General features: G+C 30.9%; 1 protein-coding gene across 1 annotated transcript in view; it reads right to left on the reverse strand.

Annotated features, from left to right (window-relative positions):
• The window catches only part of CTNNA3 (catenin alpha 3), a 1,489,877-nt gene that overhangs the window by 118,196 nt on the left and 1,345,771 nt on the right, over nt 1-25,910 (reverse strand). Inside the window, exons 16-17 of the mRNA XM_023520113.1 lie at nt 7,239-7,420; nt 5,986-6,040 (exon numbers count right to left, since the gene is read on the reverse strand). Coding sequence (XP_023375881.1) covers nt 5,986-6,040; nt 7,239-7,420 — 237 coding nt within the window. The remainder of the gene's footprint in view (nt 1-5,985; nt 6,041-7,238; nt 7,421-25,910) is intronic.

Genomic DNA, 25,910 nt, shown 5'->3' on the forward strand with positions numbered 1-25,910 from the left:
CGATAGTTTTTTCTTATATTTATTTTTGTTGTTTTTATAGATGGCCAAATGTTTAAATACAATAAAAATTTTATGAATTAGCATTTGTGATATAATTCTTATGGTTTTTTGTAAAAATAGAACAACAAAATAAATATAAAAATTTGAAAGCAGAAAATTATCTTTAGTGAAGAAAGGAAAATCACTAAAAGAAATTCACTGCTATTACATGAGCGAAGGAAGGCAGACACATTTTTTAAGTGTCATGAGAACTACAATAATAATAATAAATATTTATATAGTTGCACCTGATGGACTAGTGCACTGTGGGTGAGGCCAATAATAAAGGACCTGGTTAATGAATCTGTGACAATCAAAGTAGGAACACAGATCAGTTACCATCCACAATCAAGAAATGTAGTCACAAAATGTAAATATCAAAGATTGCCTTCAAGGTAGATACTTATGCCAAGTGAAAGATGGGAAAGGTGGTGGCAAATATCTGTAATCAAGGTAGAATACTTAATAGAACCCAAAAACCTAAAGAAAAAGATTTATCTAGGCAGAGAACCCCCACCCTAAATTAAAAAGGATTTAGGCAACTACATACCAGAGTAATAAGAATCCAGTATCTCTCTGTGGCTCTCTCCCTCTCTAATATCTCCTGGTGTAAACACACACCTGACCAAAAGAAAATGGGCGAAACTCACAATCTTAAGCCCAAGCAAAGGAAGAAGATGGCAGTGGTTAAATTGAGTTGGGTTGAGATTTCGTATGCCATCTGGTAACAAGAGACAAAGAGATTAAGATTTTCATGTGAGAGTAGTTATAATATAGGCCAAGTGGTCTAGGTTGTTTAAGAAAAGAAAAGAAGAACAAAATGGCTAAATAAATTGGGGTAGGGGTAAAAATAAAAAGATCTGAGATAATAGAACATGATGAGTTTGAAGATTAGGAATTAAAACTTTTGGAAGTGAGAGAGTTAGACAGAAGAGTGGAAATTTAAGATAACAAACAAGGAAAAAACTTTTATTTTAGAATATATTCATAAAAGTCCTGTAGAAGAGCAAATAAACTCCAAATTTCACTAATTGAGGGTTCTTGAAATATTGCAGGAATAAGACATAAAATTAGTTATATTCACAAAGATCTGTTGGAAAATCTCACTGCTTTTTTTTTAAAAAAACCAATTACTTTCAAATTCATTGGATCATTGGTTTAGGATGCAGATTATCACAGATTGCTTTTTTCCTATAAAAATAAATATTTTGTTTTTAATATAAAATTAATTTAATATTGTTTATACAATTATCTATCCATTAGCATTCCAAAGAAAAGATTATCAGTTAAATTTCTGAGAGGCTAAATACAAATGGACAGTAGCCAGACTAAATGACAATAGAACTTTGACTCACAACCTCTGCAGCAACTAGATTAAGAAACTAAATCACAGCTTCTGCAGCAATTGGCCCAGAATGGTCAGAATTTGGGTAATGACAACCAATTTGTATTCATCCCTGCTTTAAATTCAGTCACAATCAGAGAAAGCACAATAGGCTCCTGAAACCAATCACATGATATGCCCTGCTACTAGTTAGCCCTCCTGCATCTTCCCTCTGTCAACAAACTCCAATCAGAGACACACATCTAAACTCTTTTATTTTGAAGTTTTCTCTTTTCCCTGCCTGCCTGTGAGTCTCTGCCCAAAACAAATGATGCTGGCTGACTCTTTGCTCCGAAAACTCTGAACTCTGTAAAACTGAAAAAAAAATAGCCTCTGTATGTTCTCATTTGGGTGGTCTTTTTATTCCCACATTTCTAACAGTTTAGTCTCCTGTGCTCTAAGACAATGTATAATTTAATTCTATCTGCCTGAAATCTCTGAAGATTCACACAATGCAGAATTGTTTTGCTACTGGAAACTGACACAGCCATTTCACCGAATCTCTCAACAATTCACTACAGCCAGACGTTGAAATGCCAATTTCAGGTACGAATATCAGCGTTTTCACTCTCAGCTAATTTTAATAAACAATTACTAAGATGTTACATAAGCTGAATAGTTGTCAATTACTTATCAGGTCAGAATATATGTAAATTTTTAAAATAAAAATAATTGGCAGACAGAATCATTCTCCTTTATGTTAAAGCATTTCTCCTTGGCATTATTGAATTCAAGTCTCCACAAAGTAAAACAAACCTATTCTTTACAGGGAGAATATTCATGGAAAAGGCAATAATAGTTTATAATTACTTTAACACACTGTCCTAAAAAGAAGAAAAAAATAAGCCATTATGGTAGAGCACGGAAATAAGCCATTATTGTTTAGCAGAGTGATATAGTATTTATTTCAATTATAAAATGAATGCCTTCTTAAAGTTTAAATTGAAAAGCCAGAAACGTTTTTTTCAAAATCTTAAATGATCTACATATCTCATATTTTAATTTTTAGTCATTTGCTAGATATTTTTGTGTAAATTTAATATAAATCTGAAACAGAATTCAGTAGCCTTATCAAGTAGCCTTATTAAGACCTAAGACTTTATAAAAAGAAAAAACTAAAATATCAATATTTTTTATTCTTTTGGCTGTGTGGGCTAAAACATTTAAATTGCCATTGTCGTTAACACATTATATTAGAATATAAATGGTTAACCTCAAAAAGCAAAACAAATCGAATGCAAAGTGATTCCATATTTAACAAATAAAAGGATGTGGAGCTGAGAACACATGAATTTTTATGCATTTTAACAATACTTCTGGCAGGCTTTAATTCTGAAGCCCTAACTGAACAGCGGCAAAGTGAGTTTTTACCCTTCCCTCTGTTCATTTTCTATTCCATCTCTCAGAATTATATCTTGGAAAAGAAAAGCAAGGCAAAAAGTTCTCAATGCAAGTCCATATCTAGTGGATGTATGCAAAAGGTGACAGTGAACAAATACACCCTAATTTCCAAATCTAGTTCCTTATCTGCCAGCACTCTACAGTTGTCTTATCTAAAGACTCCTTATCTACAGATGAAGGCAACATTATTTCTACATGAGCATTTATGAGTATTCTTTTCTTTTCCTTTCAGTTGGACCCTCTTCAAAGTATCACCCACCTCCCATTGCTCAATCATTACTTAGCATATCCTGGATATAAGGAAAGCTGGGAGCTCAGCGCTTCACAGCAAACCCCTTTCGATCCACATACTCCTTTATACTTCAGGTTAACTTTTGAGTACAATATGACATATTTAAGTGGGTAGAGTGGCAAAACACCTTAAAAAACTGGTCTTTTTGAGGCTAGGTGGGCTTAACTAGGTGATTTGGCCAAGATTCAGAGAATATACTTAGGGATACTGTAGAAATATAAAAACAGAAAGAATTGCTGATTATGATATTAAGTACATGGGATAAAATATAAAATTTTATGAGAATAGGTACAACACCTTGGTATATTTTTGGATAGTTTATAAAAATATTAGTGCTTAAAGGAGTATTGCTTTTGCCCAGGTATTTTCAATTTTTTAAATTTTATTAATAGTAACATTAAAGTAGGTACACTCTTAGAAATCATAACTTTTGGCAAAGATGTATATGATGGTTTGCATTTCTTATTTTAGGAATAGTTATAAGTTTCTGTATTTTCCCCATAATTTACTAGCATCTTTTAAAAAAATGCATCCTAAGTACTAATAAAAAATATAATTAAATATCTAGAGAGTTTTACCCAGAGCCTGTCTTCTGTTTAGATGGGGGAAATGAATTTAATGTTCTCAAATGTTATATAAGCTATGAAATGCAGAAACTGTTTAAGTTCGTATTCAAGAAACCACTTGAACAGAATTTATCTGAGGTGAGAAATGGAAGGGGGGGCATAATTTATGAAGAAAACATTAATAAGTAATCTAACCTCTAAATATCATAAAGAGAAAACTTTCATAATCTTTATAAATTTTAGTGGGCTTCCAGGTTAAGATGGCAGGTTGTCACATGTTTATGTTTTTTCTCCTTCTCCAAACCCCACTAAAACTACAGATGATTTTGTTTTTCCTTCTAAATATTAAACCCACAAGGATGGAGATAGCAGAATGAGAGAAGAGACATCAGCAAGAAATTTTAGGAAACTAGAAAGCAGATAAGAGGTAAATAATATAGTCAACCTGAAAAAAGCCAGAGTCCAAAACAGCAGTGAGAAAACTAATAATCGAGCTGATTTAAAAAGAAAGACCCATACATGACTGAAATTTGGGGTAAAGGGAGAGAATGAAAGAGGCAGTTTGAGCCCCTCCTTTACTCCATATCACTGAACATCTTCCTCTTCTTCATCTAGGAAAAGTCTGGATATTATCCTCTGAAGAGGGTGAAATAGTCTTTGTGTTGGAGTCTTCACACTTATTTAAGGGGAATGCCTTTTACTAACACGTGGAATATTAAATAAATGTTTGAATATTTAGTACTAAATGTAGAGTCTACCAGACACTCTACCCTCTACACCTTTGCTCCCAGAACCCTTCCTTTCCAGTCAGGACTTTGGAAGATGCTTCCCTGGGAAACTAATCAGTGCAAGGAAAAAGACTTGCTTTCCTCTAGCAAGTCTTAAGTCCTTAAGCCTGATTCTAGAAAATACCAGAGACTGAAGAAAAGAAATGCTGAGTTATTAGACGATGCCACAGGCCAGTGTGATAATGTAACGTAGCTTATGTGACTATATGGATGGCCCTTTACCAAGGAGAAATCATATTTAAAACACTAAAGCCTGAATTTTCTGCCCTAAGATGAATGTATCACAGTGGTGACAGAGATGCTTTGCTTTATTTGTAACTGAGCACAGACAACCAGAGTAAAACCTATTTCATGTCTCCAATTTAGGCTAGAAGTACTGAATGGCCGATGTGTTAAGGAGATTGAACCGAGGCTCAGAAATGGCTACATCAAGTTTACTGTAGTAATTTTTTTTTAGCTCCTGACACAGTAATTTTTAAGAAATTTATCAAGTTTCTATTAGCCTATACTAGAATTTCCAAAGTCTGTCTAATTATGTGACTAGAACCCCATGGGTTTTGACTCTCTGCTAGTAGTGTCATCTAAAGGTGCCTGTTATTTTTCCTGCATATCATTCTTATATATCTTTTCTATCTATAACACTACCATCCTGATCACAAATTTTGAATAGCTCTCTATATCTCACTTAAAAATTAATAAAGAAAAACTTGCATATTTTCTAAGGCCTTTTATAATCTATTGCTTTCTTCATGTTCATCTTAACTTCTTCCTGTATTTATATAGTTTTCTTAGAACCTCTTAAATCAGTCTGGCTCCTTCCCACCTCCTGGTCTCTACCTTTGTGAGTTTTCTTATTTGTACTATCTCATTCCACAATTCAATCCCAGATCTCATTTTCAGTTGAATACAAACTTCATTTCTTCATACCTTTTGTTTTCTGCCCACTCTGTTTCCCTGTAATAATCTCTCTTTTGAAATTCTAATGTATTCACAGGTAGAAGAATACAATGCACTACACAATTACTGTTGTTATTTCTAATATGTCTATTTGTTTTCCCCTTGGGGAATGGACTAGGTCTTGTTCTGTGTTTAGCACAAAGGTAAAACTTGTAATACAGTGAGTAGGTACCCAGATTCTGCAGATGGATCAACTCCAATTGGAAGTAATTTCATTTGTGTGTCCTTGAGCAATTTATCTGACAGCCTTAAATCTGTTATTTTTTTAAATAATAAAATAGAGAATATGACAAACTCTCTTGAGAATAAAAATGAGAAAACATATATAGTCATCATAGTGTAGTACATAGTAAGCATTCATCAGTGTTTACTATTATTATTCCTCTTATTAATAATAAAATAGTAGTTGAAGAAAATGAGAAAACAGAGCATTGAGTAACTCTTTAGAAAAAATAATTTACTATTTTTTCTTTCTATTATTAAAAAATTACATAGCTATTTAAAATCTATATATGAGACAGAATGTACTATAATGGTCAACTACTTGTTGATAAATACTTCAGGACCAGCAATAACCACCATTCTCACAGTCCCCATTACAAAGTTGAAACACCTGCAATGAAAGAAATGTGAAATGGGTGGAACTGAGAAATAGCCTATATATAAAATTGTTAAATTTAACACTCAGAAAAACATTGTAGTGTCTTAGAAAATACTTGAAACAGAATTGGAAGCAAAAAAAAAGTAGAGAACAAGGTTTCATTCATTTTAAAACAATTGGATCTTTATCACAGTTTGTATGAACTGAAATTAAACTGAATCTGGATTCAATTTAAGTGCAAAAGATTATCAGAATCTAAAATTCAATTTTGCTACTATACTTTTACTGCAGTTTGAGCATACAATATTTCTATTCTGTGGATGTCTTTGGTAGTGACACCTATAGATTGTGAGAATGTTGGGCTGTTTAGCTTTTGCAAAACATAGATGTGTTTATTTCCCAATGAGTTATCACTCTGTGGAGTTGCGAATCCTCTTCTAACACTCTAGCTACAGATATGACACCCTCAAAGTCACTGCACAACCTTTTCAAACTCAACTTAAAGTATGCCAACAGTAGAACATTAATTCCTTTGGGAGGGAGACTGATGCAGAGCAGGAAAGACTTCACTGAAGTTTTTATCCTCACCACTTGTTGGTGACATATATTTATCCTTCCATCTTACTAACTTCATTTCCCTTCCTTCAGTCTGAACCCAGTCGGTTATTTCAACATATCCTTTCTAGTAATTTCAAGTCTCTCATCTCCTTAAATTCTACTGCAAATTTCTTTTTATCACATACATACTCACAATGTATAATTCCTTCAAATATACCATTAAGTCGTTGCACTCAAATGTATCTAGTTGCTCTTTCAGTAGCAAAAGATATCACCAATTTTATGATACATAAATTACTTTAAAATTATGTATCTATGGAAATGAATCACTCAGATAGTTCACAAAGAGATCATAACTTAACAATTTCTTTGTAAAAGTAATGTGTAATATGATATACAGAGAAGATTCCTAAGGTAAGAGAGTATAAAGTGGTTTCTAAAATTATTCCTTGGCAGTTTATTACAAACTCTGCCATATTTATTTACCACAACCTCTAGCATGACACATCTACAACTTTCTAATTTAATATTATTTACTTTTTTTTATCACTTGATTTTTAGCACCTGCCACTCAAAGAATCTTGAGGTTTCGCTAATGTGACAAATGTTTCTAACCATTATAAATATTACAGATCATTTTCCACATAATTACCTTGTAAAATCTGTCATCTCCATCATGATCATACACATCTTCTTGGCCAGAACAATAATATCATTGCTTGTATCATCCCATATTTCAATTTCAGCATCCAGCTTACTCTTTACTTTCTTGAAATCAGCAACTTGCTCAGCAATCTTTTCCTTTTCTGCCTCAGGCAATTGAGTCATCTTGGCCTAAAACACGTGATAGTTAGATTTAAAATTATTTCACTACGTCAAAAAAACATTTTAGGAATAATTAGTAATGACAGAATGCTCATAAATTATTTTCATTTTCATTTAAAAACAGACATGTCATAGCTTTCTTTTTTTAAGTCATATAATCAAAACTTTCCATGTTTTATTTTCATATGAAAGATCTATTGAATTATAATTGTTGGCTCCAGAACAGCAACGTTAAATTTGAGAAAAGAAAAACAATGTATAATTTAGTATCTGACATATTTAAATCTACTTCTTAATATAGATGTTGGACTTCTCAAATTTCTAACATTTAAATTTTAAATTAATCTAAACCTAATGTAATGCATTACATATGTTAGAAAAATATATACTTCATTTAGTTGTACTAATAGTATGCTTCAAAAGGTAGAAGTATAACAAAATTTATCTTAAAATGAGACTATTTATGTATGCATGTATTTATATGCAGATATACAGATCCTTACATAAATACTGACTATAGATTGATAAACAGTAAAAGTATACACTTACAAGTCATATCTATATAGATAAGCATATATATACATATAATCATTCAGACATATCTGTATTTTATGCATATAAGCACATTCAGATATGTACATATATACCAACTGTTTTTGGAAAAGATTAAGAATGTCATGGGCAGAGTTTATTAAAATAAACATCCCTAATTAGCATCCTGATTTTGGGGGTGCTATTCTCCCAAGCACACTAAACTTAATGTTTTAACATAGTATCAATTCTTTAGATATGTTGTACTTTGAACAGCATGCAACTTGCATCTTCTACTTGCAATTTAGAACGAGGGATGGGAGAAAACCATCCATACTCCTAAACTACCATATTCACAACCTTAGCACCTGGAACCTATGACTTTCTGTCAAGTAGTAGTACTAGTAATAATAATAATAATAATAATAATAATAATAATAATAATAATAAATCACCTTGCAGGAAAAGTGATTTGATAATATTAATACCATACAATTTCATACAATACCATACAACAGTCTTTGCAACCATATTCTCAAAAAGGAACTCATACATATTCTAATAGTATAAGGAATACATAGGCCTGAGAGGGATTGTTTAAAAAGGATAAATCTTGTAAGCTGAATTTACTTAATGCTTATTTACATGGAATATGTGATACCTATAATGCTTATGTATTTCCAGATGTTAGTCTCCAGGACACCTATATATGAGAAAATAAGAAAAAATCCCCTCAAAAAGCTTTGAAATATTCTGGACACTGGGTTCAGAATATTAAAAATACACTTTATTGAATCAAAAGTGTATAATACCAAAAAAAACTTAAATATATGAATAAAAGAATTATAAGAATGGTCAATAAAAAATCCAACTACAAAACTATAATAAAAGAAACAATATCAAGTATCTGTTATTTATTATAAGCCTAACTTAGGGTCTAAAACAACTTGGTACCCATAAAAAAAAATCTCAGGATTATCCATGCTTCAGTTCTAACCTCCTAAAGAAAATAAACAATGAGGCTTTCTGATTTGAAGTTTCCTTTAAATTCCTTAGCATAATGTTTGATGTATAGTGAAGGTTCAATAAAGGATAGCTGTTTTCTATTCAATCTAGCTCTATTCTATTTCTACTATCGAAATATATTAACATATCTAACACATAAAATTTGCTTTTTTCTGTTATTATTTTATTTTATTTGAATAATTAAATTAAGCTATGAGACTAAGTTTTTAATTGATGAGCTATACAGATAACTCTTAGGTTCTGAAAATAGTCTGTAGTTTCCTTTCTCAAGAAATGTTGCCTATGTAATAAATTAAAAGAAGAGCAACTTTTACTGCTGCTGGCATATGTAAATGAAGACACAGCTCACTTATGTCTGAAATCAATAGTATCCAAACACATTAAGTAAATTATAAGCTACTAACCTAGCTCAAAAATAGAAATGAATTTTCTCCATCTTGACCATTGGTTACTATCATTCTCTCCATTTTCATTAAAAAGTGTTTAAACTTTCAAACACTAATAGCTATAGATAGATTCAGTTGGGGCCTCTTTTTACAGTCTTTATTTCAGATATAATAAATCCATGATTCTAGATCTAATAAATAATTTTGAAGTGTACACTGGTATATCATGGACAATTATTCGTTATCCTCATAAAAAAGTTAAAAGTATTCAAAAGGTGATCTGATTAAGTGTATTACTAGTTCTGTTCCTTGCAACGCCACTGATTTTCAATAGGACCTTGAGGAAGTCACTTAACCCTCCTGTCTGAGTTTCCCTAGACACAAAATAACAATAATTGTAACTACTATCCTCCTGCCATGCAGGCAACAGTGTCAATTATTGGATAACATTGAGACTGACCCTGTCATGGGCAGGAATCTCATCAATTGCACTAGATTTCCTAACAACTCACATAGTGAATCACAATTGACAAATGTTTATTTCTGACAAGATAAGAGCCAAAAGTTGGGCAATAGTTTACAAAATTAAAAGTTCTAGAGAATTCTCACTCTTTCTTACAGGAGGGACAAAAACAATAAAGTATTAAATTACTGACTGAAACCTCTATTAAAGATTTTTAGTGTTCTTGTGAATGATTTATTATATGTTATCCATCAACTTCAATCAATATGAAAATTTCAAAATAGGATGTAAGAGAATACTTGATATTTAAAAATCCTGGGTGAATGTTCCTTATTGGATTATTTTGTGCAGGATAAGCAAAGAAACTGAAGCACAAAGCTTTAAGCGAGTGAGTTCAGTGGAATCTCTAACATTATTGACAGCTGGCCATACATCTCGGCTCCTGTTCAAATCTATAAAGTAGAACTCTAATATAAATAGCTATCAAAGGCTTTTTGAGTTACTGCCATTTGAACAAGATTATATTGTGTATCAGTTGATTTTGGAATCTATTGTCAAAGACAATGAAAATAGATAACATTTATATAAGCAGACACTCTTCCAGGCACGTTACATATATTTAAACTTCAATCTTCATATCAATCCTATGATGTAAATATATTGTTATCCTAATTTTATGAATTATAAAACTGAGTCTCCAAAAAGTTATTTACTTAAGATTATAGTTTTAGTATATACCATGCTTATGGATTGGTAGAATTAATATTGTTAAAATGCCCATACTACCCAAAATAATCTACAGATTTAATGCAATCTTTATCAAAATACCAATGGCATTTTTCACAGAAAAAAAAAATATCCTAAAATTTGTACAGAACCACAAAAGACCCCAAATAGCCAAAGCAATTTTGAGAAAGAACAAAGTTGAACGTATTACACTCCCTGATTTCAAACTAAAATCAATACAGTATGATACTGATAAAAAAAAAAAAAAAAAGAAAAGAAAAAGAGAGACACACACACACACAGATCAGTGGAATAGAGAACTCAACAATAAACCCAGGCTTATATGATCAATTAATCTATGACAAAGAAGGCAAGAATATGCAATGAGAAAAAGATAGCTTTTTCAAAAAATTACAGTAGGAACACTGGACAGATACATGCAAAATATGAAACTGGGCCACTTTCTTACACTATATATAAAAATAAACTCAAAATGGATTAAAGACTTACATGTAATACCTGAAACCATAAAACTCCTAGGAGAAAACAGGCAGTAAATTTTTTGACATCAGTTTAGCAATATTATTTCAGATATGTCTCCTCAGGCAAGGGCAACAAAAAGAAACAAACAAATGGGAGTTTGTCAAACTAAAAAGGAATCAACAACAAAATAAAAAGGCAACCTAGTGAATGAGAGACAACATTTGCAAATGATGGATCCATTAAGGGATTACTATCCAAAATATGTAAAGAACCCATATAACTCAACATCAAAAAAACACACTAACAATCCAATTTAAAAATGGGCAGAAGATCTAAATAGACATTTATCCAAAGAAGAGATACAGATGGCCAAGAGACTCAGGATAACATGCTTAACATTATTAATCATTAGGGAAATGCAAATCAAAACTGCAATGAGATATTACCTCACACTGGTCAGAGTGGCTATTATTAAAAGACAACAAATGACAAGTGTTGTAGAAGATGTGGAGAAAACGGACCCTTGTGTACTGTTGGTGGGATTGTAAATTGGTGGAGCTACTATGGAGAACAGCACAAAGGTTCCTCGAAGAATTAAAAATAGAACTACCATATGATCCAGCAATTTCACTTCTGCATATTTATTCAAAGAAAATGAAAATACTAATTCAAAAAGCTATATTCACCCTTACATTCTTTGCAATATATTTACAATAGCTGAGATATGAAAATAACCTAAGTAGTCATTGAGAGATGAATGGATAAAGAAGATCTGATACACACACACACGCACAATGGAATATTACTTAGCCATAAAAAGAATGAAATCTTGCCATTTTTGACAACATGGATAGACCTAGAGTGTATTATGTTAAGTGAAATTATTTCAGAAAAAGACAAATATGATTTTACTCATATGAGGAATCTTAAAAACATACAATTAAACAAAATAAAAGAGACTCAAATACAGAGAACAAAATAATGGTTGGTGGGGGTTATGGGCAAACAATGAAGGAGATTAAGAGATACAAACTTCTAGTTATAAAATAAATAAGTCATGGGGAAGCCTAAAGAATACAGTCAATAACATAATAAATTTGTATGATGACAGGTGATTACTAGACTTACTGTGGTCATCCTTTTCTAAGGTATATATGTATACCTGAAACTAATATAAATTATATGTCAACAAAACCTTAATAATAATAAAAGATTAGTGTTGATAAATGGTAGACCAGGGTGCAAACCCAGAAACTCTGCTGTAGAGTTTTTATTCTATCACTATGCCAACAAACATTAGCAAATTTCCCACAGTACATACAAAAATATCCACATTCTCCTTAATGGTATTTAACACCTTTTAACTTTAGACATAATTATTTTCCAAAGTATAGTCACTTTGCTTTTAGAATCTAAGTTTCCTCATCTGTAAACTAGAGACGATGTTTACCTCACAGGTAGTTTTAGATATCAAATGAATAAATGTATATGAATAATTTTTTTTTTAGCTATTCATTGCCAGCTGTTACTTACACTAACAGATTTAGCTTTTCATTCTATGCAGTGATCCTTAGAATTCTATTCTAAAGTTATACTTTAAAAAAAAAACAACAGAAGTTGTATTCTCCAGTAGCCATTAGGCATTTTCAAGTGTGTATATATACATATCATTTACAGTTTTAGCTCTAAAACAAGGGTTAGCAGATTTTTTCTGTAAAGGGCAAGATAGTAAATAATTTATGCTGTGCTGGCCATACCATAACACTCTATCACATTACTCAACTCGGCTGCTGTTGTAAAGCTAGAGCCATCATAGACACTATGAAAACAAATGAGTATGGCTATATTCCAATAAACCTTTACATGAACACTGAAACTTAAATTTTATATGATTTTTCTCATGTCACAAATATTCTGATTACATCTATTCTAATTTTTTCTTCATCCATTTAAAAATCTAAAAACCATTCTTAGCTCATGGGCTGTACAAAGACAGTTAGCAGGCCAGATTTGACCTGCTGGCTATAGTTTGTCAACGCTTGCTATATCCTTTATCTTCTTGATTTTTATGTTTTTAAGTAATACTGCCTGCCATCCAGTCCTGAAACTTCATTTAAAAAAAATTCTTCCCTTTTCTTTATCGATCCCATTCTGTTAAGCACAAACTTTATCCATTTTATCTCTAAAACTTTTATCACATCCATCTTCTTCTTTGTATTCCCATTACTGCTGTATAAATTAAGGTCTTAATTTTCCATTTCGTTTTCAATCCATCTTGCTACCGCTTGATGCAATCTGAATTTGTAGAATTGTGTGATCTTTAGCTAAAAAATACTTTCCATATCTTCTTATTGAACAAAGAATACCAACTCCTCAAATACTACCATTAAATTTACCTAAAGTGGAAAATTCATATATAAAATTGCCCAAATCATAAATGTACAATTGGAACTGTCTTCACATACTGAGCAAATCCGTTTACCTAGCACCTAAACTAAGAAACAAAAAGATGACCAGCATCCCAAAAGCCTCCTATGTCTTAGTCTAGTCACTATCTCCCAAGAACAATCACTATATTGATTTCTAAAATTATAGATTTTTCATTTTTAAACCTTATAAAAATGGAATTATAGTATATATAGTCTTGTGCCTGGCTTATATTCAACATTTATATATTTAAAATATGTCTATGCTGTTGAATGGAGTTATAGTCTGCTTATTCTTCTTGCTCTAGACACATAGTATTCTATTGTGCAAATAAGTATATGCCATCTATTAATCAGTTTTTCTGTTAATGAATTTTTGAGAAGTATTCCATTTTTGACTATTATGAATAATGAATATTCTTGTACTTTTATTTTGGTGAAGGTATGGGTGCATTTTTCTCAAATAGTTATCTAGTAGTAGAATTACTCAGTCACAGGGCCCACCATGACCTTTGCTTCTACCAGCCTTACAACATTATTTCTTTTTACTTAAATTCCATGCATTGTACCCTCAAATTAAATTAAGCTATTTGCTCTTGCAGGTAAATATCTTGAAATATTGCTCATTAATTACTTTGTTCAACTTCTTCCCCTTCCCCATCCTTGTTGATTCAAATTTAATCACATTTCCAAGCCAAATTCATATAATACATCCCCCTTTCTTCTCCAGCTGCATGTAATTATTTTTTTTTAAATTCTGAACATGTTTTCAGTTCTTCCCTCAAGATGTTCATGTTATTCTCTCTATTAGACTAATTATTTCTGAATGTGAATATTTTATCTCATTTACTAGAGGAAAGATCTTTGAAAGCAGAATCACTTTTCAGAATAACAGTGGTAACTACCATCTACCTATCTAACTATACGTTTATTTGTGTTTTTTGTTTGTTTCTTTCCTGCAGAATATGTTTTCTGAAAATAGGGACATACAGATAATTGATGTTTGTTTACAATTGTCAACAAAAATAGTCAAGAGATAAAGAATAGGCTTGTGAGATAAAATTATATAGCATTTATTTTACATTTTCTTTGTCACCTACATTTACATAATTTCTAGGCTTTAACCTCTACAAGGTAGAAATTAATTTCTCTAATGAATTTTCCTTGTTTACTTTCAAACTTGGATCCTCAATATTCCTCTAAGACTATATTAACAACACAAATGATCTCATCTTTTTATCTACTTTTAATTTCATTACTACTACTTAAAATATTCATATAATTACATTACTTATCTACTTAAACAGTTTCAATGATTTTCATTACCTCTTAAAAAACATAAAAAAGAAAAAATTAGTATAATAGGAAAAATGTAAAAATTTTTGTCATACAGACTTTTATTCAAACTCCAATTCTGCTAAGTACTAGCTTTGTAACAAGTAGCTTAACCATCTGAACCCCCCATTTTATCATGTTAAAAGATCATAAAACTTATTAGGGGTTTTCTCACAATTAGAGTTATGTCTGTAATAATGATACCTAGAATATATTAGGGATTTAGTAAATGGTACTTATGGTTAATGTATATAAATTCCTTAGCCTGGCCTCCAAGACTTTTCACAATGTTTTAGGAAAGGACAGCTAAAAATATCCTCTTAGCTACATCATGGAGCTTAGGAAGAGACTAAGTAAAAAATTTGGAGTAAATACATTTCATAAACAATAAATCATACAGAAACATAAAGTCGTTGTAATCATTTTATTCTTAGAATCTCTAGAATACTATTTTTCAGGTAAGGAAACTGAGTCCCAGGGAACAAAATTACTTGAAAAATATTATCAAGTTGATTAGAGGCAGAATTTGGTACTTAAATCCATGTGTCATTGTTACTAGATCTCTCTTCTTACAAAATTGTTATGCTTTATTTAACTATAACTTTTTCCATGGAAAATTTATTCTTCAGTAAATCATATAACTCTTTTATTTTCCCTATCTATAAACCTGGATGGAACACAGAAATAGAATTTTACTGGTAAATAAGCCACAATTACATTTTAAAAATTTTATATTAGAAAATTCCTAATCAATTATTATTATTCATGTGGGTGAGTAACTAGAACTCAACATTCAAAATCAAAAGTGTGGTGTATGTATACTGAATAAATATTTCTAAAAGGGGAATTTTTGTTTTTACCTATGGTGCTAATCAAATTTAATAGAAGCATTTATGTATTTTTATAAGCCCAAAGGCATTTAGAAAATAATGTTTTTAATATATCAAAAATATATATAGTAGAACATTTTGCTGGAGATTTAGAAAACTTGAAGTGCTGCAGCAACGTTTAACTTAATTAAGATTTGGAGAACAAATTCATAAAAATGGTTTGTGCATTGTTATTTTAAACATATTAAGTTGCGAATTCAAATATATTACAGAGAATTTATTTAAAAGATTTCATAATATTTTAAATATATTTAGGAACTGGACTGGAATTGGACTTTGCCTTAAGGAGCGATATACATTTCTACATTTCTATGCATAGTTTCTTAAATAAAATTTACAAGTACATTACCTTTAAAAGGCTCTGAGTTTTGTCAAAAAATAACACTCTTAAAACTCCATGGGTTATACTCACAGATCCCTATCAGATGTAAAACTATCTCATAATAAAACTTTATAGGCTTCAGGGTCTGGGTCTAAACACAGAATTAGCTATTAAATCATCAAGCTTACTTGATTATCTATGTTCCAACAGTAATAATAATGGTAATTAACATTTGTTCATGCTTCACATATGCCATACATTTCATTAAACACTTTCGAAAAATTACCTCTTTTAAATAATAATATCCTAAGGTAGATATTAATATTAACATTTCACAACCATGAAAATGAAACCTTCAGGGGACATATGCATGTCTCCTATAAATAAAAAAGATCTTTTTCAATTTATTTTTCTTTTATATCATACCTATTGTTATGGTTCATTTGCAATATAGTTTATAGAACTGGAGTTAATTTAAGTCTTGAAAAAAATAGTCATATATTATTTGTGAACTCAATATGTGTCCAAGTTCTAAGAAAAAAAATAAAGACTTTAAAACACATTTGGGAGACAAGTGGAAAAATTTTAATATAGACTGGGTATTAGGCAAAATTAGTAAGCAACTATTACATTTCTTCAGTGTGATGACAATATTATGGTTATATAAGAGACTGTATATTATTTTAGGAGATGCTTGTTGAAATATTTAGGTATAAAATGTTATGATGTTGCAAATAACTCTGAAATTCTTCAGAAAAAAAAGTAAATACCGATCTGGCATTATGTTAAAACTCCTATATCTAGGTCCTTGGAATATGGATATACATTGAACTAATATTTAAAATTCTCTGTGGATTTAACATCTTAAAATAAAAAATAATTGGAAAACAAATAATATTTTCTATGTTTTTGTTCTGTGGAGGTATCAGGGATTTTATAGGCCATATAGTCTATTCTCTTATCACACAATACTATTCCATCTGTAAAACTCCTGACCATTGTTGCTCAGCTTCTTCTTTTACATACATGAAGGCCCAATCCTGGGTTCTATGTGACTAAGAGATAAAGTTGTCCATAAAAATTTTACCAGTAAAAACCAAAACAGTGAATGAGATTTGCAACCTACAAAACTAATCCTTGCATAAGAAATAAGTATGGCTGAAGAGTCATAGGAAACAACTTCATTCAAGATCTTAGTGTGTATTATAATAATTGAAATTTAAATAAATGTGGCTATAGTATAAGTCTTCTTCTAAAATAAAGTTTCTTAATTCAATGGTGGTGATCTGCAGAGCCTCAATAGAGCCAGAGGAGAGAAAGAGTAATCAGGGGAATTGTTTCATATACTACATAAATGTCTAACCAATGTACTGTATATTTGAAACTAATAATAAAATAAAATTTAAAAAATAAAAACTGACGTGAGTATCCAATCCTTTTGACAAATGTGACCCTAACATGCTCATATATTTCTTACAATATATATTTTAGTTATAGTGTTAACATCAAACCTTTAAAATATTTCCTCTGGTTCTTTTCTCACCAAACCAAGTGAGTATTATAATTTGTCTTCTAAAATAGACTATCTTATGTGAGTACTTTGATCTAAATGCACACACACACATACACACACATTTTAAATCTAAATGTTGCAAAGATTTAGACTAATTTAAATTCAATTCCATTGTGTTTTCTTTAGGTTATTATTCCAGGTTGTTGAAATACTTTTGTTTGTTGATGCTGCCAAGACTGACAAGATAGAAATCCTCCTGTTTTGAAACTATATAACTACACGTCGCAAAGGAAAATTCAATAAGTAAATATTACAAAGGCTGTGAGAAACTCAAACAAGCTCTAGAAACTCATTTTATTCACAAGAGTGCCTTTACAATGTAACTCAGAGCCTAGTAACCTTCACTTTGCACACAATTTAAGTAAGTTTGGTTACCTGAATTCCATGCCCCAGTGTAATGAAAATTGGAAGTAGACAGGAGGTATAGTGGTCTGACCCCCAGAAAGGAAAAGACTATCTATCAAAGAGGAGACAGAAAGCTCAGCTAATTGAGGGTCTTTCAATTTATGAACAAGCTCTCCTGTTCATATCAGGACATCTTCCTCATATTTTTGTATTACAGCATAGTACAATTATGTTTGGTCATAATACTGACAATGATCATCTACAACATCATCACCCAGCATTTACTGATTTTCTACTGATAGTGGAGTTATATGGCACCATTCATGCTCTCAAGGAGTTTAATATTTCCCTGTGCAGAAAATATCAAATTATATTTAGAACACTTTGGTTGGTAAGTTAGGATGCTTAAAATACAATTTACAAACCAATTCCAATAGACAATATTTTTTAAGTTTAAAAATATATATTTTAGTCTAAAATAACTTGTTCTATAGGAGTTACAGGAAGTGAAGTATTTTGCTAAATATGGTTTTTATATATCTTTGATGTTGTGATATTTAATGTTCTTTTATAATTAATTAAAATATTTTGTTAAAGATAAAATCTTGACAAGGTATATGAATAGTGTACCTAAAATAGTATACATAAAATAGGTCTCTGTCATTTATTTTTATAGTTTCTTTTTAATTATACTTTTCTAATGAATACAATTTTATAAAATATATATATTAATGTTAACTGAATACAAATATAATTAACAGATTTTCCTCTTACTACTTTATGAGATTTTGAACACTTCGTTCTAATAACACTTTTCTTGACAAAATAATTTGAGAAATATGGTATAAAATTGCAAAAATTTATAACATTTTGTCCACATATTATGCATATATACTTATATTATTATGATTAAAAAAAGCACCATGATTAACATTCAATATAAATATGCTGAAAATACATGTCATCACCAATACATAGCAAAGAATATTTTTTAAAAAGTTATTCTCATTAGTTTATCAGTTGAATATAGCTTATGTAATCCCCAAAGAAAAGTGAACAATTATATGTAATTATATTTTCGTATAACATATAACCAATTTACCACTTGCTAGATATTCAAAAAAATAAAAACAAATTTGGAAAATCCACATATATATATTTTTTTCATGACTATATTACTGGATAATGATCCATGTTTCTGTTCATTTGTGATCTAAGTCCCACAGTTGAAGTTTTCACATATTAAAATTAAAAAAAAAAGAGTCAACTACTTATCATACATTGAGAATTTCAAATACCTTCCATAAGAGCTCTGTAAATTCTGAGATCTAATATCTCCATAGGCCACTTTTCTGCTCTACATTTCTGCCCTCACTGATCTACTACTGTCACTTGAGACTAACTTTGTATGGCTATTCCCTACTCATCCTACAGTGGTGACCTAACATATTTAAACTCTTTAAAAATTATTCATATACCTAATTTATATATGGAAAAAAAGTGAAAATGTTTAAAAGTAACATGGGAATTTTACAAATTAGGAATAGAAATAATTTAAAATTATAATCTATCTGATTTTCATCTGAGGATGTAGAAAACTGGAGAAACCATTGCTCTCACATTGAAAACGACAACAAATGTCAGAAAACCATGACTTTTTCTTTTAACCTATCAGATGTGTCAATCAAAAATTGCTCTGGATAAGTTGAACATGCAAAGAAAATTTTATTTAAGATGATTGCAGTAAGAGAGAGAGACTGAACTCAATTATACTGAAACAAAAAGAGGGAGAGTTTTTAAACACTGGGGTATGCTAGTAGAAAAGTACCAAAGGACATGAAGAAGGAGGTTGTTCAATGTGATTAGGCCATCTGTGTTTGCTAATAATGCTTATTAAAGTTAGAAGCCTACTTTCCAGAAGAGGCTATTAGATAGAGGTACTATTATCTTTTGATTATCACATTTCAGAGGGGTTACTCCCAAGTCCTTAGAAAAATAAACTGAGTTGCAAACCTGGCAAGAAGCTGAAAGAATATTGGAGTCTCAAAGAGGCAGAGAAAGAATTTATAATTGCAAGTTTTCTAAAGTTAATGCTCTTCACTAAAAGGAAGTCAGTGACTAATAGGAAGAAACCAGTCTAAAGTTTAGTCAAGCTGAGGAGAACATTAAGGCCATCTTGTTCAGAAGTCACAAGGCAATCAACTAACCTGCCGTCTAGGGAGAGTAATATACCCACTGAAAGAAATGCTTTCTAATGCTTGCTTGTCTTGGGCAGATGTCATTGAACATTGGAAAGGCAAATTTAGATAAGAAATTGGAAAACTGGTTGAGCTTGGATATTGTATGATGCGAAAAGTAAGCAATTATTCAAAAAAGAACAGGGAGAACAAGTTAAAACAAAGCAGGAGCCAAACTCTAAAATCTTCCAATACCAAAGATGGAACAATTTTGTTAACAAAATAGTTAAAATCCATAGAATACAATGGATACCCAGGAGTCCATAGTGATAGAATAAATGACTGAATAAATAAATAAAGTGTGAAAAGGGACAACACTTCCTCATATTTCTAATTAATAAGTGCAGAAGAAATAAAGGACACAGAAAGTTACTGTTAGGCAAATACCACCATAATAATTGTGGCAAGATTCAGTGATGAATATTAATATTAGTAGATAAACATTTGAGAAGAAATAATATTTAAATAGTCTTAAAGCATTTCTCCTAAGATATTTATTAGTTACAAAGAAAAAAAAATAACAGTAATTTTACAATGGAGAAAGCAGCAACTACAACTAACACTTTAACCAAGTGATAAAGGTCAACATCGCCAGAATTGTGACCTATTAACATCATGTACTTATGGATTTGATAGACCGAGGACAAATGGATTCTGTGGTATTCCCTCTGAAAATAGATAACCTTAAAATAAACAAAAGAAACCATCAGACAAATCCAAATTGAAGGTCATTCTATAAAATACCTTATCTGTATACTTTAAAATATCAAGGTTATGAAAGCCAAGGGAAGTTAACTGTCATAATCTACAGGAGACTAGAGGATGGGACAATTAAGTACAATGTTGGATCCTGGCTTTAATCTTAAAACAAAAAGAACATTAATAGAAAAACCAGCGAAGTCTATAATTTAGTTAGCAGTATAATACCAATGTTCGTTTCTTAGTTTTCACAAATAGACCTTAGTTATGCAAGAAGTTAACATTAGGAGAAACTGGGTGAAGGGTATATGGGAACTCTCTGTACTATAATTTTAACTTTTCTATAATTCTAAAATCAATTCAGAATAAAAGTTAAACCAATGAAAAATATACATCTCAATCTTCAAACGTACTTCAGTAAGCATATGATGATTTATTTCTTAGTGATTTATTTCTTTGATGATTTATTTCTTATTTCTTCAGTAAGCATATGATGATTTATTTCTTAAAAGAAAGGTCACCTTTCTTTTAGTCCCATTTTCTTACTTTGCTTCTTTCTCTACCATGTGTTCTCCCACAAGAAAATATGTTTATTGTTTAAGCAAACTTTTTAAGTACTGGCTGATATCTATTCACTAATCAGAGCTTCATTATCCATCTCTGTGAAGCTTTTTTTCCTGAAGAAAAAGTCCTCTTTTGTAAAGAAATTCTGAAACTATTAAAGTATGTTTTCCTACTTGCTAAAGATCTTTTTAATGAAGTCCAAATAAATGAGGTCAAAAATATATAAGAAATCATTATCTTAAGATTAAAGTGCTAACCAAAGTGAATAGAAATGTTTACTTATAAACTGAGAAGCGGTAAACGTCTATGTAGTTTAGGATAACATCATTTCTTAAAGAAAATCTTCATCACATTTTAAAGCCAGAATGCCATCATTAAATGACAAGCAACTTGTGATTTAGGATGCTTAAATGGGTTTCATATCACAATAAAATAGGATGTAGTCTAGAGTGTTCCTGGTAAGAGGAACAACCTTATAATTAAAAAATAAAATGAGACAGTTTATAAAATTCAGTTTCAAAGGCACATTTTAATTTTATGCATTTATTATCTATCTGTCTACTTATATACTTATTTGTATATTTACTTATTTAAGATGATGGATAACAATTTCTCTACAAGAGTAAGGCAGCTGGACAAACCAACCTGTGCTACTCTTTCCTAAATTTACTTGTCCCTTGTGTATTTTTTCTTAATTACCACTGCCACCATACCCTTGGTTTCAGTTGAGAGGCAGAGGGCCTCCACATACTTCATACCTAACATCTTGCTTGCGTGGACAAATACAATTTTTAACTATCTATGCCAGCTAACATAGGAAAACATTAGACAAAATGTTAGCGATTAAAAATGTCAGGCAGATGCAGAATAATATGGTCTTAATAAAGAGACATCTAAAATCTGGCTCATTATTCCACCCTACTTATTGCTCACCCTCTATACTGTGGAAACTATTTTAATATCCATTACTGGCCACCCTGGCACCTCTGTGGACATTGCAGTGTCCTATATAACTGTAGACGACCAAGTCTCAGAAAAAAGGATTTTTCTACTCTAGTTCCCTAAGCACCCACTTCTTCAATAATTAATTGATGTTAGAAATGGTAGTGAATCCTCAAAAGAGTCCAAATGTATTTTCAAAATGTAGCCTTACAAGCTCCAAAAGTGTGCCCAATCCAAATGTTACATAAAACACTATGAAATATCAGAGTATTCCCACAAGAATGAAACGTCCATTAGAGTGAAATTAATTTTAGATCTTGAAGTCTGCGATGCTTTAAAATTTACCAGAAACTGAATATGCTTTTTAGAATTCTAGATTACCTATAAAACACACACACATACTTATTAAGTAGATGTTTCCCAAAATAAACATATTTATCAATAATATAATATATAGGTATATTAAATAATATATAATTTTCTCAATAGAATTTTTGAATTAAGAAAAAAGATGATTTTTAGAAAAAATTTTGATGAGTGGACTATGTTTTATATATATGTACACTGCATATTTTTATTTTCTCTAAGCTTCCTTAAACTAAAGATTAATTAATAAATCTCCAAGTAAATTATAAACTGTTTCCCTAGAGATAAAATCTTATACTTAATAAACAAAATGGGACAATTTATAAAATGCTCATTTCAAAGGCACATTTCAATTTTATGTATTTATTATCTACCTACTTAGGCACATATCAATTTCGTGTATTTACTTATTTAATATAATGTGTAAGAATCCAATCAAACTTCCTTGGGATCTTAGAGGACAGAACACTGGGACACTAATTAGAAACTGGTCCCCAAGACTTTCTGGACTCTCCTGACAAGATAAGAATCATCAGGTATTCTTTTAGCAGGAAGTGATAAAGCACCAGAAAGATGCCATTCATAAGAATTTACAAAGTGAGGCCGTATGTGAAAAATCAAGAATGGAAGAACTTACAAAAAAATCCCTTCAAACTAGTTCGTCTTTCGAAGATTGAGCCTTATACAATTTCAAAAGAGCATACAAACAATGAGTTTAAAAAGATTTGCCAAACAAGAATGAAATGAGATCTTTATTTCAAAACTTTAAGGCTGTATTTTTATTCAGTATTATTAACAAAAAGATAATGTTAATGAGAAATAAATCATTTGAGAAAATAAATGTGGTAGGGGCAGATGGACAGGAGGGAAAATGTGACATGATGGAGAAAGCACAGAGGTAAATAACTCATTAACCTGCTGGCCTACTTTGAGCAGGTCATTTTAGTCTCAGCATGAATTTTCCATGTAAGAAACTGAGAATTGGTGTCTGTTGGTATAACTTAATCATTTGCCATCCAATCACTTGGATCACAGCAATTCTCAAGTACAGTTTAAATGCACCTGTAATAGATTACAGCTTGTCTGTGTAATAATAATGTAGTATTTTAAATAATTTGCTTTCTTACTTATAACATTATTGTTTGCATTTCTTGTTTATTTTTTTTTTTAAACTTTATGATTGGTGGGGGAAAAAAGCAAAGAGACTATAAAAGAGTATTCTCAGAGAGTCACAATGTTGGTGTTTTCTAACAATTCAGTTACTAAAGAAGGTAAGTTTAAGTGCTAAAAATAGCTAGTTCATTTTTATATTTATGCATATAATTACATTTTAGTATTTATAATTTTCTAAACAAATACTACAAGGCTTGACATATCTACTTTCTGTATTACACTGTCAGATCTCAGTTAAAGGACTCCTCTCTATACGCAATGCAGGTAATTCAATTCCTTTTTTCTTAGTGTAGTTTCAAAAAAATTATTTTACGTGGGTATTTAAACTAAAATCTGGTACAACTGCTGCCTAAGATTTGAAACAAGTAAAACTCCTTTGCTGCTATGAAAAGGAAAACACAGGTTTAGCAGAAACACCTATCCCACATCAGCAGCACTAAGGATATAGTAAATGTGTATAACGTAAATCCATATGGTCAGAGCACACACCAAAATTAAATATACAAAACATAATTTTTCTTGTCTTCTGAATGTGAATTTGGAGAGGAAAACATCTGGATTAGAAGAGCACTTAGTAGCATACAAGGCTTTTCCAAGTAAAATTCCATTCAAGAACTAGAAATGAGATTCTCTGCTCAAGAAGTAGCATCTGACACATGAGTCTAACTTAGCACTGAGACAGGATATAGATGAAGCTGTGCCTATAGATGAGCACAAACAGATAATAAAATTAAAGCCTCAATGAGTTAAGCTTTCAAAGCTAAAACTCTAGGGTGTTTTAAGAACCTCTTAGAAAGATATATACCATTTCGACTGCAGCCTCAATACAAACAGCTTGCAAACAAACAAAATCTATAGTAATTAGAAACATTTTCAAAGTAAAAGATGAGCTACAATGTTTTTTGCAAAGGTACTCAAGTATGGGTATGCACAAATCTGTAAAATTTTTTAAAAAGTAGGTAAAATCATAAGTCACAAATGATTCTATTTCATCAAGTAAGGCCATAAAACACACACACACACACACACACACACACACACACACATGCATACACACACATATTCAAAACAATAAACAAAAGGTGACAGAGAGAAAAAAACTTTATCACAAAAAAAACCCTTGCTATCATTTTATATAAAAAGTTATTTTAGCATAAAATAATTAGGAAAAAAATAATCAAAAAGCACAAACTTTCCCAGGAATGGCTGGTATTATGGTTGGTTTTACCTTTATCCTACCTTGTAAGTCCCACCTCATTGACATTTGTCAATCTCTTGGGACATTTTTGGTTGTCACAAATGGGGAGAGGGTGCTACCACATCAAAACTGGGTAGAGGCCAGAGATGCTGGTAAACATTGTACAATGCACAGGCCAGCTCCCCACAACAAAATATGATCCAACTAAAAATGTCAATCATGGAGTAATTGAGAAGCCCTGCCTTCCGCTAATGTTCTGGCCAACTGTCTGTGGACATTGGCTCCTACTAATCTTGATGTGCTGGTCAAATTGTGGAGCCAGTGATATCTGCTGGGCTCGTTTGTCCTTTTACTTATATTTTGTTTTCAATCATTCTTAATAATAATTTAGCAATAGAACTGAAATGGTGGCGTTCTACTCTACCAATTAGGACCAGACTAAAAAATTGGTCATTAAACTGCAGTTCTAACACTTTGACATTGATCTCATTTGCTTAATACTGAGTTTGTATCTGCACTTCAACACATTGTAGTTGATCAGAAGGTACTGCTCTTTATTATTGGAAGGAAGAGGATATATCACCAGTTTCAGCTGAGAATCAGTAGCCTCCATCAAAAGATAGAAAACAGAAATGTCTTCTTACACCAGGCTTTAAAACGCATGCCTAATTATTCAGTAAAAGTGTATATACTTTTATTAATATAACTTCTTAAAGATTAGGCAAATGGAATATACTCATAACCATAGTTTTCTCTAGTTAGTAAAAGTATAGGTATTTTTAAAAATTTAATTGGACAATATGGGTGCATAAAA

The sequence above is a fragment of the Pteropus vampyrus genome, unplaced genomic scaffold (genome assembly GCF_000151845.1).
Source record: "Pteropus vampyrus isolate Shadow unplaced genomic scaffold, Pvam_2.0 Scaffold249, whole genome shotgun sequence".
Lineage (NCBI taxonomy): Eukaryota > Metazoa > Chordata > Mammalia > Chiroptera > Pteropodidae > Pteropus > Pteropus vampyrus.